The sequence below is a fragment of the Megalops cyprinoides genome, chromosome 2 (genome assembly GCF_013368585.1).
Source record: "Megalops cyprinoides isolate fMegCyp1 chromosome 2, fMegCyp1.pri, whole genome shotgun sequence".
In the NCBI taxonomy this organism is placed as follows: domain Eukaryota; kingdom Metazoa; phylum Chordata; class Actinopteri; order Elopiformes; family Megalopidae; genus Megalops; species Megalops cyprinoides.
Window position 1 is genome coordinate 23,346,875 of NC_050584.1, and position 15,168 is coordinate 23,362,042.

The 15,168-nt window shown below is 43.8% G+C and overlaps 1 protein-coding gene across 2 annotated transcripts in view; it reads right to left on the reverse strand.

Annotated features, from left to right (window-relative positions):
• Positions 1–15,168, reverse strand: part of trappc8 (trafficking protein particle complex 8) — a 54,053-nt gene that overhangs the window by 13,482 nt on the left and 25,403 nt on the right. For both annotated transcript variants that reach the window (XM_036521350.1, XM_036521349.1), the window contains 10 exons: positions 12,692–12,855; positions 11,958–12,035; positions 10,886–10,976; positions 9,093–9,250; positions 8,204–8,655; positions 7,229–7,379; positions 6,039–6,135; positions 1,480–1,548; positions 1,327–1,385; positions 84–281 (listed from right to left, as the gene is read on the reverse strand). In XM_036521350.1, the coding sequence (XP_036377243.1) occupies positions 84–281; positions 1,327–1,385; positions 1,480–1,548; positions 6,039–6,135; positions 7,229–7,379; positions 8,204–8,655; positions 9,093–9,250; positions 10,886–10,976; positions 11,958–12,035; positions 12,692–12,855 (1,517 nt within the window). The remainder of the gene's footprint in view (positions 1–83; positions 282–1,326; positions 1,386–1,479; positions 1,549–6,038; positions 6,136–7,228; positions 7,380–8,203; positions 8,656–9,092; positions 9,251–10,885; positions 10,977–11,957; positions 12,036–12,691; positions 12,856–15,168) is intronic.

The window sequence follows — 15,168 nt, forward strand, 5'->3', positions numbered from 1 at the left end:
ATGGCCAAACTTTTGACTGGTACTTTAAAAGTCACACTCAACTGAAGCCACCACGCCTGCACCAGCAGCTAGCATTACCGTACCTTCCAGAGCACGATGACATTGAGGTCCACCTCGCTGCACTTGCGCACCACGCTGGCCATGTCCTCGTCGCTGCCGCCGCCATCCTGGCCCTTGGAATGTGCGAACCCCACGTGCCCCGAGACGGCCGCCTTCTTCGGCTCCGCGGACTGGCACCTCCGGAAGAAGAAGTCGGCGCACGGCGTGGTGGCGCTGATTATCTGCAGGAAGGCAGCAAATGGAACAGGCTTTACTTTACATTACATTCATTAAGCAGACACTCTTATCCAGAGCAACTTCCAGCACAACAGAACATAAGTGTGTCCATTCAAGTTAAAGAGCAAGAGTGTCAGACCACGCTAATAATGCTCCCAGACCAGTGAGTGTGAGCATAGACTTCTGAGAGAGGTCAGAAGGTGAGGGTCTCACCCAGAGAGACCAGAATTCTCAGCAATCCATAGTGTACTACACAGGCCATATACCTTTGAGCACATTTATGTATCGTTGTAGAAGATGATCTGTATGTATGAATGAATGACATTATGTTCTGCTTATGAATATGTTATAGTACATATGCTACATAATGATTCACTTGAAGTGAAAGTTTCCAAAGTGTACAACATAACTGTCTGGGGTAGCACTTAATTTCATAGTGCATTAATAATCATGTGATAACCAAGTAACAGCAGTAATGAGTATCAATTTGCATTTTCACAGTTTCACACATTTACATCTTGTGTTAAAAGTATGCGGTACTCCATCAGCATCATAAAATCCAAGCAATTTTCACATATCTATAACCAACTCCACTGAAACCAGTGATCTGAGGAAGAGAACTTAAGCCACTGGAGCAAAGCATTGAGAAGAAATTTAAGTGTTCTTTCAGTGAGTTATGCTCCAGACCAGGTGCAGGTTCTGCCAGATTCAATGATTCCATTATAGTACCCAAAGTATCGTACATACACTTAAGAATTACCAGAAATGTACTATTGCAAGCAAGACATTTTATAGGAACCACTGTCAAAACACCTAAAAGTATGAAAAAATTTGTATAAATAAAAATGTGGTACATACGTAAAAATTAACAACCTGCTAAATGATTACTAGTCTAGTAATTAAATGATGACACTAGAAGCTACTTCTTATTTCTAGCAAATCGACAGTTTATTTCCTTGTTGTTTAGACACAGCAGAATGCATGTATTCACTAATGGTATATAATCATTTAAAACTAGGTGTTGCGGGTTTGAGACAATGTAGGTCTTACCTGTTCGTTTCCTAGGTTTATATCTGCAAAGGTATACTTCTCTTGTGCGTTTGAGGTAGCTAAGAGAAAAAAAGAGAGCACTGTTCAATGCCATTTGCAACTTTCAAAGCTTTGAAATTGGTTACTTTGATACTTTTTGTCCAATAAACCCACCTTCAACGTTTCTGCATTTTGTAGCTCTGAAGCAAAGCTTTCCTCTCTCTCTGCTTGTGAGTTTTGCATCTGCAAGGACACGAATTTGTGATGAGCAGGACAGAAATGCCCTTGAAACAACTTCTATTGAGCTGTGCCTTTCAAAAGGCAATGCATTAACTTTGTATTAACACAGTTTCAAAGAAAAAATTCAAAACCTATTCATTACTCCCTTGTGTCAGTTCCACCCTTTGGATGCTTTTCTTTTTAACAAAAAAACAGCAAGGCAGTATCAAAGTGCAAATCATTACAACTACTTCTTGTAAGCTCAAGAAAATGACAGTGATTAAAAAAATCACTAAGAGACGAATTCTGTCAAGCGGTACTTGGAGTATTACAGTAATTCCTTGGAGAGCTGAGCCTGTTTTTTTCCCTTTTCCTTTTTTTCATTTTTTCTACAAAGAGCATATTTTAATTTGAAATACTTACCAATTTAAATACACATTTACAAATATATTTTTCAATGTACTTTGTCATGATTACAATAGCAACATGGCTGGTAGAGCACACAGTGACGTCTATCTGGCTCTTTGCCAAGTAACCATAGCCAAGTTCATAACATCAAAGATTCATTGCTGCAAATTAGGAACACTCATCAATACCAAGATGGGTACTGCCTGTATGCATAATAGTGAGCTCCACTCCAACTGAAGTGAGTAATCCACAACTGCATGTATGCAAAATAGTGAGCTCGTCCTAACTGAACTGAGTAATCTGTTACTGCACACACATCTGTCATTGCTGAAATACTTAAAACACCGAGAGGTGGACTGAGGATGTAACAGCAGGGAGAAGCACACTGGGACAGGCTAGGAGAATTCTTGATGATAACTTGACTGTTGATTGACAATGAGAACTGTTGACAACATGCAGTTCTATGACAAAAGGCATCCCCTTGCCTCCTCATTTGAACTGTTGCCATCTGGGCAACGATACTGCCTCCCACTACTCACAAAAAAATAGATCTAAATTTTCATTTGTTCCACAAGACATTACGTTTTTAAACGGGTAAATAAGCAGGATGTCCAGCTGGTCTGGCCATCCTAATCTGTTGCAAGGTGCGAGGTGCATGTGTGAGTACGTCTGCTGGTGAATCTGTATGTTTGTGATATTGTATGGGTATGTGTATGAGTATGTCTCCTGGTCTACCGGTAATTCTGTGACGTTGTGGTGAAATGCCTTGTGATTGTGCTGCAAACCAATTTCCCCACGGGGACAAATAAAGTTTCTATTCTATTCTCTATTCTACAAAAGGTAGCTCTCTAATCCATGTTTCCACACTGTTACGACCAGGACCGGCACATGCACTTCTGCAGCTCTAGGCGAACAACAATTTCGCCGCTCCTTTATCTGCAATGTACCATACCATCACCACCACACAAAGGCCAATATGCCATACACATAAAGCTAAAACCAGCAACAACACACAAACGCCAATATGCCATACACATAACGCAAATAGTCAAGTGCAATGCTAGTGTTCTCAGAGTGTCAACAATATTAAAGTATGCATGACGCAATATGGGAGCATTTTGCGGATCCATATACAAATAACGCACCAAACAGGTCTGCATAATAATTCCAATAACTTGGTTCCAAATTCTTTACAGATGGTTTGGCAATTTCCTGACACGGCGATGGACTTGACAGTAGATTTGAAGGCGGGTTAGTGCCTGCTCTGGTGATGCCGCTAATGCTACCACCAGCTGCCTCTGGTGGAGCAACGGCAGTAGTTGTGCTAGCGGTCTCTTGGTTTAGTGGTGGACTTGAAGGTGCGTCATCCTTGCTAACACTCCCGGGATCAATATATTTTGAAAAATGAATCCCTCTGTTTTTGGAGCGCTTGCTCCTTCAATAGACTCCTCTTTTTATATTCGCAGCCAGATAAATTTGGTCGTTTAGACATGCTGCTTTCCTTATCCTCAGTCATGGCTCGTGAGAGCTGGAGCGGGAGGCGGGGGAGGGAGGTGATTGACACATTCCTCAGCAATTCATATATTTTTTTGAATAGTTGGCCCCTGGTTGGCCCACATTTACAACATTGATTTGGCATCATTTCCAAACTTCTCCTCCTACACTGGTCAACAACAGCACAGAGAAAAACCTATGGAGCACTGCTGTTTTCTGGTTATCATATTCAGTAGTTAGCGCACAAGCGACTGGTGGCTGGGAAACAGCTTGCTGGGTTAGATGAGGACAGATCAGGCTGAAACATTATGAATTCTCTTTTGAGGTCTAAGCGCTCTTCGGGGAGGCGTTTTTTTTTTTCATGTTGCACTAAAGCGCGCCCCCTCCAAATGCATGTTTCAAACGCCCCTAAACACAACCTGCAGCACTGAAAAACTATGGTTATAGTAACTCCTACAGTATCTCTCTTTCATACACGTCTGTATGAAGTAATTAAAATTATGAGCAACCCAGAAATGTTACAGGAAGAAACACGATTGTTTTCCAAAATGAGCTCGAGGCAGAAGTTGCCTGCCTGTCAGTGGTGATCAAGAACTAGATTGCCCATCCGCAATGCTAACCTTAAACATCACAAACTAAACTGCAAAACTGGTGCTAGAGATGGACACCTCGGAAAGCTTCTGCCTAAGACCAAAAATGAGAGGTGCAATGTCCACCCAGAAGTTTGCTGCAGTCGGCTCAGAGTTGTGGCAGGGTTGGCACACAGCAAAAGACACCCCCAGGCAGACAGTGTGTGATTTTATAGAGGTCTATATGTGGCAGTGTAGCATAGTGGTTAAGGAGCAGGACTTGTAACCGAAACGTTGCCGGTTCAATCCCCGCTGGAACACTGCTGTTGTATCCATAGGCAAGGTACTTAACCCACAATTGCCTCAGTAAATATCCAGCTGTATAAATGGATAACATTGTAAAAAACTTGGATAAAAGTGTCTGCCAAATGAATAAATGTAAATATATAAAAACCTCACTTCCTTCCTCCACCAACCAACAGGGAAGGAATCCAACAAGAAACGCCCCCTTAATAACACATGTGCTCCTCCAAGCTGCATGCCAAGGGGCTCAGAATTCACAGGCAGATAAAGAAGTTATCTGTAGCTTAAAATTTTTATGTCTCGCCTTTTATTTACAGTCCGCTCTGAAAGTATTGATTACTACCGAACCTGACAGGCCTGAGAGAGCAAAGACGGCGGGGTGCTGTCTTTAACTGTCTGCCCGGCAGTCAGGATTCAGGGCACAAAAAGTCCCCTGTGATGCGCACAGAGCCAGAGCCGTGTCGCTGCTCATTTCCCTGACGGCAGGCTGGCTGCTGTCAACACCTATGCTGGCAATGGCCAGCCAACACAGCCTGCTGGGAGAGAACAGGCCCAGAGCCTCTCTCTTTGCTTCCCCCGCGACGTTCCAACAGGTGGCGTCTGAAAACACCATACATTGGCACATGAAAGGAACAGACGCAAATGGCCCGCTCTCACGCAGATCCAGGTGTACAGATGTGCGCAGCAAAACTGTTTCCCTGTCTCTACAGAAACCGGCGTGGCATACACAAGATAATTGCTGAACCTTGACCAGAATACACAAGCAAAGAAACTGCATGAAAACAAGAGCTAGGGGAAAAAAATCGGTACAGGAAGTACAAATGCCGCTGGGTACAATATGCATATTTAAAGATGTCTGACAGAGTAGCTTTTCATGTTAGGCTGAAGTAAATAACTAGTTAATGATGTCATCATTGACATCCATTGAGTTAAATCAACACAGCTGGAACCCACTGCTTTCCGGAACCCCATGCCAAGGCTGAGATTCCAGAAATGCTGAAATCTTAGCAAGATGTCAAACAATGAACTACTTGATTTATCAAGGTTGTAATTTATACTGTAACAGCTTCATTTAACATTTACACTGATTGAGGTTTATTTCCAGAAAAAAAATCACTGTCATAGCATTAAGGCTACTCCTGCCCCTGAGAGCACACACGGAAGAACAACACCTGAACATGCTATCAGATTGAAGAACCCCCCCCCCAATAAAACCACTTGTGTCTTTGTAACAAATCCTATTCTCATTCAACTCACACTTGTGCTTGTGATCTAATTCACACAAATGAGATGAGTAATGCGGGCTATTTAATTCTGAAAGCTTTTAGGAATCCACCTCTGGTTCTTCAAATTCTACCAATGCACTCTCACTAAACTAACAGGGATGGCATGGATGGGGCCACAAAAGGGGAAGGATGGAGGCGGTTTAAAAGGGTTCGAGAGAAAGGAAAGCATTCATTTTGTGAGATTCAATTAACCTAGAGTGGGAGGCAATGAAAAATTCTACAGAAATGGAAAAAGAGGGGAAAAATGAACATCTACTTTTTATAACAGCATACCATCTAAATTGATATCATCTAAATCTTATAAGTACTCAACACATGCAAATTAAAATAAAAAAAGAAAAATGCCAATGCACTAGTTCTTGGGAATGAGCTGAGGCTCAGAAATATGGCCTTCATCCCTGTGGGATTCTATCAGATGCTTCCTGATCTTGAACTAATAAAGAGGATGGCAAACCTTTGTCTTCGGACGGATTTATACACTTGTGCAGCCGCCACTGCTTACTGCTGCTGGACACCTGCACGATGTGGAACTCCCTCACGCCGGCCTCATTCTGCACAGAGGAAAGAGTGTGTCATTTCTCATCTCTCTCTCACACTCACACGCGCAGGCGCACACCTCCCTCCCCCCATCATTTCACATTTTCATCACACTACAACGCTAAGTAGTAATGTGTAATCTCATATTTTTGAGTTGCTTGTATGCACCTGCAACACTTCCCCCAACCCCACACACAGTTAAAAAAATAAATGAAATATATTATTGATTGTTCTCTCTTACACACACGTTTTTAGTCATTCTTTTTTCCTCACTGAGGGTTGCAGACTCATTACACTGTACCACCATATCCTTCTTGTTAGTCTTTCTGAGAACAAACTGAGCCTGAACAGTGAACCAAATTCTTATTAAATGAGAATGAAGGCGATCATTTGCAGTTTGTTTCTAGGTAAACTTAATTAAGCTGCTTAAGCACACATTAATACTATATGTCTTCACCCCTGAAAAACAACCACACATTCAACTTTTTGGATGTTTGAAATGCTTTGAGGTGTTTCGAGCGCTTTGTACATGGATTAAAGCTAAATACATGCCCCTTTGGGAGGGAAATACAGCCCAAAATCTTTGGTCTATTCAAAAGGCAGCTGGGGGAGATGGTTCTTACTAAAACCATCTATTACACAAACACCCCAATTCTACAAAAACCCTTTAGAAGGGCATAACAAGGATCTCTAACAAAGCTCCCCATAGGAGTAAAACAGCTGCTTTGTAAAATATTTGTGTGCAGATGAAGCACATCAATAAAGAGCTAAGATACATTACATTACATTATTGTCATTTAGCAGATGCTTTCATCCAGAGTGACTTAAAAAGGTTAGTTTTACGTGTAATCCACTTACATAGCTGAATGTTTACTGAGGCAACTGTGGATTAAGTACCTTTCCCAAGGGTACAACAACAGCTGCGCAGTGGGGAATCGAACCAGCATCATTCCTTTTGCAAGCCCTGCTCCTAACCACCACACCACAACACGGCTGCCCTATATACACTGTCCATTGTGCACAAACAGAAAGGAAATAAGCAGGATTGGAGCTGGCCGGCTGAGTCTGGCCCTGAGCAAGTGCGTGCCGTGTGACGTGCGAGCTCACAGTGTTGATGTTCTCCACATCCACGAAGATGAGCATGCTCCCGTTGCGGCCGTCCTCCTGGTCCTGGAAGGTGTTGCTTCGCCGCGCCGTGGCCCGCACGCTCAGAGAGCGGCTCGCACAGATGACCGCCGTGTGCCGCAGCACTCGATGGCTGAGCGCCGCGGAGAGAGGAAAGGGGAAAAAAACAAAGATGTTTTCAATGATACGGGGAGTAATATTTCTAGTGCGCACGGATTTATTTTAAAATATGGTAATCTCACTCTCTTTCTAAAAGTCTCTTCAGAAACTCTTCTGCACAGTGGAAAGTTACAGTTACAAAATGTGAAGAAACTCACCTTCATAGATGAGCTGAGAATAAACTTAAATTTGTATCAGGGAATCTTATCAGACCTTTTCTTAGCCAGGTCAATTGATGGAATTTCCTCCGCATCTGGCAACCTGGAACAACCTACACTGATACGCACGTCCTTTGCACATTGTATTTCTCTCCATGAGGGTACTCATTTCATAAATATATACTGCATGTCATTTTGGTATGAGTAACTTGCATTTTGGTGCCGTGTGTACTTCAGCTACATAACTAAATCTGGAACTACCAATGTGTTATTTTATGTGTAGTATTGCAATGTGTTTTGGATTCCATCATCTAGTGACTGATGTACAGTATCTTGGCTAGTATGCTTGGGTTCCCTTGTCTAGTCAGGTTGCACAAGTTGACTTGCGGCGGGGTTTGAATAGTGTTATGCTCACACTCACTGGTCTGGGAGTGTTGTTATCCTGGTCTGACACTGTTGGTCATTCAACCTGAATGGATGAGCTTCTGTTGTTTCGCGCTGGAAGTCGCTCTGGATAAGAGCGTCTGCTAAATGAAAGTAATGTAATGTATTGTGTTGTGCACGGCCCCTGCTAAATACACTAAACTAAACTAAACTATTGAGCGATGGCGTAGACAGAGAAAGGGCATCCATTTCCTACCTCAGTTTAGACGTCTTCTCCGTGCTCTCGTAGTAAAACAGGAAGTTGATCTCGTGCACGCCCTCCCTGTCGGGGCCGCGCAGCCACATGGGCAGCTGGACGGAGGCCCCCGGCTGGAGCACCGAGTCCGGCAGCGGGATGTCCACCACGCCCGGGCACAGCCCGTTGCTGCCCGCCCCGAAGTCGGCCGGGGACACCAGCGTGGTGGCGGCCGGCCCACCATCGGCGGCAGCGGGGCCCGTGGCCACCGTCTTGTATGCGCTGCAGTTCTCGGACGCGGTGGGGCTCAGCGGGGTGAGCGTGGACGCGTGGCTGCCGAAGGTGAAGAACTCCGGGTGCTTGGACACCACCCTGAGGCCCGTCAGGGGCACCTGGCTCACGTTGACGAACTCCACATAGGCCTTCCTGATCTCCCCGCAGAGCAGGCCGGTTGGGAAGTTAATGAAGAACACCTTAAAATAACAGAGCGGGTCAAGAAGCAATTAAACCTCAGAGGACAGAAAACTGACACACTTTAATTTTTTTAAATTTCATGATTCATCACAATGAATATGAGAATCGTTCATCAAATTACATGCATGCCCCCCCCCCCCCCCCCCCCAATACCCATTCAGCTTCTAATTTCATTTAAATGTTAACATCTGTGGGGAAAAAAGGGATCCAATAGACCACATTTCTTCTTTGAATTCTCTCCCTTAGGGCCTATTCATTTTTCCCATGATTCACTCTGCTCTACATTTAGCCACATCCATATCCAGGGCTGAGCCAGCATCTCTTCAACATTAATTTCACCTCTTTGACTTATGACACCTGAAATCAAAGACACAGACATAGAAATGGAGATTCTGGAGGCAGTAAGGCAGTAAGGAGGGAGGGGTGAGGAGCTTACCTCCAGCAGGGGCATGGGTGGAGCGATGATGGGGTCCAGGCGGCGATCAGGCCCATGCCGCACGGAGGTCTTCTCCTCTTTGGTACTGTTGAGGCGAGGGCCCTGGATCTCCAGGTCCTGACGACCACGCACCATCAACCCATCATTGACTGGGTTTCCTGTGGGCCCACAGGATTAGGGTTAGTGAAACTATGAAAAAGCCGCTGTACATTACACTGGCTGCTCAGCACGTGCCTTTTTCTAGGGCAAAATCACAAGGTTTACATTGTCGGTGTGTGTGTCATATCCTGTACTGTACATTCTATAGCTCGCTGTAGGTGGACCTTTTCTGTTACATTATATTACATTCATTTAGCAGACGCTCTTATCCAGTATATCCATATAAGGCATATCCACATGGGTTTCTGTAGCGAAGGGCGAGAGCAGTCACCCCACCCGGCCCCGAACCAGGGTCTACAGGGTACCAACCATGCGACTTTGACCGCGACGCCAAAGAGCCAAGCTCGTTGGTATGGCAGTCAGAGAGCATACTCAATCGTAGTGACGGCACTCCGTCACACCACCCTCGCCTTCGGGAAGCGCGCCCATGCGCTTCATGCACCATGGCTTCCCTCACGCATTCCCCTGCCATACTTCTCCCATCCCAGGGTGCCCAACTCACCAGTGCTTCACCCATCTCTGGGGTCCCTCACACCGTGCTTCACCCATCTCTGGGGTCCCTCACACTGGGGTCAACTGAACCTGGGGGTCCCTCATACGGCTCACACACTGGACATGCCTCCGATGGCCTCCTGGCAAGCCATCCCACATCCCAGCGAAGGGCGAGAGCAGTCACCCTACCCGGCCTCGAACCCGGGTCTACGTGGTACCAACCATGTGACTCTGACCGCGACGCCAAAGAGCCATACTCAACTGTAGTGACGGCACTCTGCCACAGTTTCTCTAATTGAAAAACTGGCTTATTCGGGTTGTAGTTGTCAGAATAAGGCATTTGCCTGACACATGGATATTCATGTTAACATCGGAACATTAATGTGCATGTAAATACAACCACGGACTTTGAAACTTTTTGCGTTAAGCTCATCTAACCATCACATCTTCTACACCAGTCCAGCCAAAGTCTATTTTCCACACTACATTACATTACATTCTTTGCACTTAGCAGACAGTCTTATCCAGAGCAACTTCCACAGGTTACGGTTTTTACATGTTACCAATTCACACAGCCTGGTATTTACTGAGCCAATTCTGGGTTAAGTACCTTGCACTGGGCTACAGCAGCAGTGCTCCAGTGTCGAATTGAACCATCAAGTTTACAGTTGTGGGGCCTTCTCCCTACCACTATGCTAGACTGCCAGTGGGTCAGCAGTGTAGCACAGTTGTAATTAGCAGCACCCACCACCCCAGTGCCACACACTACAAAACCCAGAGTGCACCACAGTAGGGTGAACACTAATTGGAGAGGCGCATCACTAACCAACTCATGGGAATCTCATGAGAGGAACCTGTCAGACATAGCCCCCCTGCCCATCAGTGTCTGCAGTGAGTTTGTTGCATCAGAACCTTATTGGCTCCCATACAGACTTTAATGGGAGCAACTGCAATAAACTGCCTCAAACAAGGGTACCTCCCCACCAAGGATATGAAAAGATGACTGTCCTTACGCACATTTGGCATCCAGAACTCCAGCCACTACACACTGTGGTCACTCAAAGGTAAACAAAACATTCAGGCGGCCTGCAGGAAAGGCTGATATCACCACACCCCGCCTGCTTCCGCAGGACTGTTCTCACCTTCAGCAGAAGAGGGAGTTGTGCCGAGGTTGTAGACCACCCCCAGGATGTGCAGCTCCCCGGTCTGGTGCGGTAGCAGCTTCAAGCGAGCCTAAGAGAAGAGAGGGGGGCATGTGCACATGAGACCTACCTTCAAGCATCAACTGTACACACAAACAGGTGGGACCAAGATTTTTGGTCTTTCTGATCACAGAGGAAGCACTCATCATCAGATAAACTACTGCATTCCTTATCATCATTATTATAATTACTTTTATTGGCAGCTTATCCAGGCCAACAACCCTTCCATTTCCCATGTCATTGTCTCATACAAATGCAGAAATGTCAGGTAAGTGCCTTGATGTAATGGGAGTGTGCAGCTTTATTAACACCCAAATGGGCAGGGCTATCACACATTATTATTGACTCAATGAATTGAACCAATTGATCAAAGTGGGAGAATGATGAATTTAGTGAAGTCAGTGATTGGCAGTGGAAAGTTTACCCATTACAGTATTCATGAAGCCTCACTTCCAGCACTACTACCTTGTTGCATTGTGGGGGGTGTCATTACATCTCATTATTGTCATTTAGCAGATGCTCTTATCAAGAGCGACTTACATAGATTACAGTTTAGAGATGTTATCCATTTATACAGCTGGAACATTTACTGAGGCGATTTTGGATTAAGTACCTTGCCCAAGATTACAGCAGCAGTGCCCCAGCGGGGAACTGAACCTGCAACCTGCTCCCTACCACTATGCTACAGTGCCACTGCTGTATCACACTATACTGCTCTGTGTTTGGTACAGTCAGCTGAACAATATTCCATAGATTTCTGCCTCACATACTTTTCCTCTGCCCCCACCCCTTGCAGGATCCACAATACACTGCTTGTTACCAAAAGCGTAACTACTAAAATTTATTTCCAGCATAAAAAGTACTGCAAACTGCTGAGAGTGGCCTTTGCTACTGCCCATGACTGCAGTGTCATTAAACCAGTGGATGAATTCTAGATTGATTTAAACCATCAGACAGTGGAAAATAACTCTCCATTCTCTTATCCAATCATGACATGCCACCTGATACTTACCACTTTAGTTTCCTCCGGGCTCATGAAAAACTCTGCTATTACTTCAGTGGTGATGAATTCATTTTTGAAGGCTGTCCCCTGCGAGAGGTACCAAAAAAAAAAAATAATGCCCATAAGAAATCTTTCAAACAATTGATTCATTCCCAGGTACACAGATCGAGGCCATCTGTATCGATCCCGTTTTTCGGGGCACAGCATTTGAAATTACGCATGGTTTTGCGAGGTGAGATATGTGGTGCTCATGCAGACCGAAGAAAGGTTATTCCTATCTCATATACAGTACCAGTCAAAAGTTTGGACACACCTGATTAAGATAATGGGAAACACACGTTCAAAAGCATTTTGATCTAAAGATGCTTACATGCTTGACATTTGTTTCTTAGACAAACATAAATAGTTAAATTGATGCCTATGTATGAATTTCTTTCCAAAAAAAATTCATTTTTAAAAAATATTTTTGGCTACTTTAAAGAATCTAAAAATGTAAGATGATTTTGATTTGTTTAACACTTTTTTGGTCACTGCTTAATTCCATTTGTGTTATTTCATAGTTTTGATGCCATTACTATTATTCTAAAATGTGGAAAATAGTAAAAATAAAGAATAAAAATTGTGTCCAAACTTTTGACTGGTACTGTCTACCTACAAGCTCATTAACACTAGCCCACGTTAAGAGCTACACGGCATGGAGTCTGCGTTTCACAGCGAGGTTTCTGGGCTGAACGGGTCTTTACCTTCAACGTGTGGGCGTCCTTCTCGTTGCTCACGGTCTCTCCCGGCTCTCTGTCCTGCGGTTGGACGAAGTCTTTGGGGGTGAACTTCCACAGCAGGGAGAGGTCAGTGAGGAGGAGGGGGACCTTCAGAGGGTTTCTAAACACAACCTCGACGATGATGGGTTCTGGACGGTGGGAAGGAAGGACAGAAAGAGGCAGCGTTGAACATTTGAACACTGTACACTTGTCTGAATCACAACTGTGGAGAAGAGGAATCAGTACTTCGTAAATGGCTGTGTTAGCTGGGGCCACAAGTCACAAGGCAACCCATTATCAAGTCCTTTCCATGCCTTTGTTTCTCCCAGCCTTGCTTAAATTGAGTGTAAACTGGTATTTTATTTTACTGAATGTTTTTCCGGTCCTTGTTAAAATCGAGTGTAAATTGTCCCAGTGTGTGCGTTCCCACACTCACTTGAGTAAGTCATTGACAGAAGCTAAGAGCCAAATAATGGCAATTGACATTTCCAACGTTTTTCGACATTTGAATGTTTAATGCAGAGCTTCTCACAGAAAGTCAAGGGTTCAGACTGTTTACTCTTTAAGAGGCTTTGCTTCCATTGGATCTGATCGAATAAACTGGAAATATCAGAAGCTTTTACTGATGAACACTTGTGGTATCACTCATCCAAACTGACCCCCATTCAACAAACAACAAACAAAACAAAACCAAAATTTATACAGTTATACAGTGCTGTACATGACATCAGTGACACAACTTATTAATTAAAAAATCAGACTGTAGATGATTATGCGCTGCAATATTCTTGCATGTTTCATCAGTCTTAGTAACCTAGTAATACAATGTCACACTCTCTTAGAGAGAATGTAGTAATGTAATAATTTATTTTGCATCGACTTGCAAAAAAAGATCTGTATAACTATCCTTATGACAATGTATTTTTTCAAAATTCATAAAAACCAACAGCTATGTGCGCTGTAAAAGCCACATGCATGTATGCGGCTTTACATGTGACAATTAAGTTTGCTTAAAATACTCACCCCATATTAACAGAAAATAACATGTTATAATAGGTTTTAATGCACATATTGGTTGTTTTATTTAAGTCCAGGTAAACATATCGCTTTAAATAATACCACATATTTGATCATCTGTCCTAAGCCTCTACAACAGGAAGCTTTGTTTTGCAAAATCCCGGAATCCTTTCTTTCTGTGATGTCATGGCAGAATCCAAAAAGTGCTATACATTTCACCCAGCATTGTCCCCCAAAGCATAGTTAGAGCTTAGTTTTTGAACGGCTTGGGAATTCTCAGAAAACACTAAAAAAATTCCCAAAATCAAGTTGACCAGAGATGTGTCTAGAGAGCTACTGAAAATTGATGTACCCCATTACTTCTATGCAGAGTGGGCCCATAGAGCCCCACAGATCATGCCGAACTTTCCATTTTCCATTCATCAAATTTTCCATTCACCATTTCCGGAGTGCACCAGCAAGTCTCAAGGATCCGGTTGCATTTCAAGCCAAATCACTACTAAACAACATCTTTTTTCACTTCAAGACGCATATCATTTCAAGATCATATATGCATCACAATTACATTACATGGTTTGTTTATTTTATTTTAATTCCGCTTTAAATAGGCCCCACAAATGGCTACCAAATGATGTATAAAGTGCCACTGAAAAAAACAGGTGACAGATAAAACACATTGTGAACAGTAAAACAAAGTAGGAGACACAGTAAAGCAAGATTAAATCTCCTCTGATGTGCCAATACCCAGTGACCTCTGGCTGTTAGCACTACGGTTCCTATCTTTAAATCACATACACAAACCTAAGAACCCTGTGTGCTGTAGCTGAAGCCGGCAGCTGAAGCTGGCAGCAGGGAAACTTTGGATGGAACAACCATGATGGAAGTCCCATCCTCGCCATGTAAAATGGGATATCTCCCTGAAAGTCTCTACAAATCATTAACCAGTAAAATTAGAGTGGGCTTGATAAGGGTAAGAAAAGGGGAAGGGGAAGGGGAAGAAAAACAGGCCCGTCATGGGACAACCTCCTTTGTCAACTACAGTTATGGCCTAACAACTCGGGAGGGTGGTGGAGGTGTATGTGGGAGGCGAGGCAGAGGAGGACACCTTTGGAAATTTAAACTTAACTGCTGTGCCCCTTCCCCGCCCATGACCCTCCACTCCCCCCAACCTGGCCCAAAAATCTCAGGGTTAATTATAAGGAGTGAGCTGTACAAGGACATTGTAAGGTGCAGCAGGTCAAGCCACTGCTTGGAAAGGAGGCTACCCTTTGTGGCATCTTTAACAGTGCTTTTAAAATACTAAAAAGAAGAATTATGATGTGACTTATAAAGTAAACGATCTTGCCATGAAGCATGAGTTTCTTTTGACTAAACGCGGACTATCTTAGCTCAAGGGCGAAGTGCCTTTACCGGATACCGAAATGAATAGATGTTAGAGGTGAGCA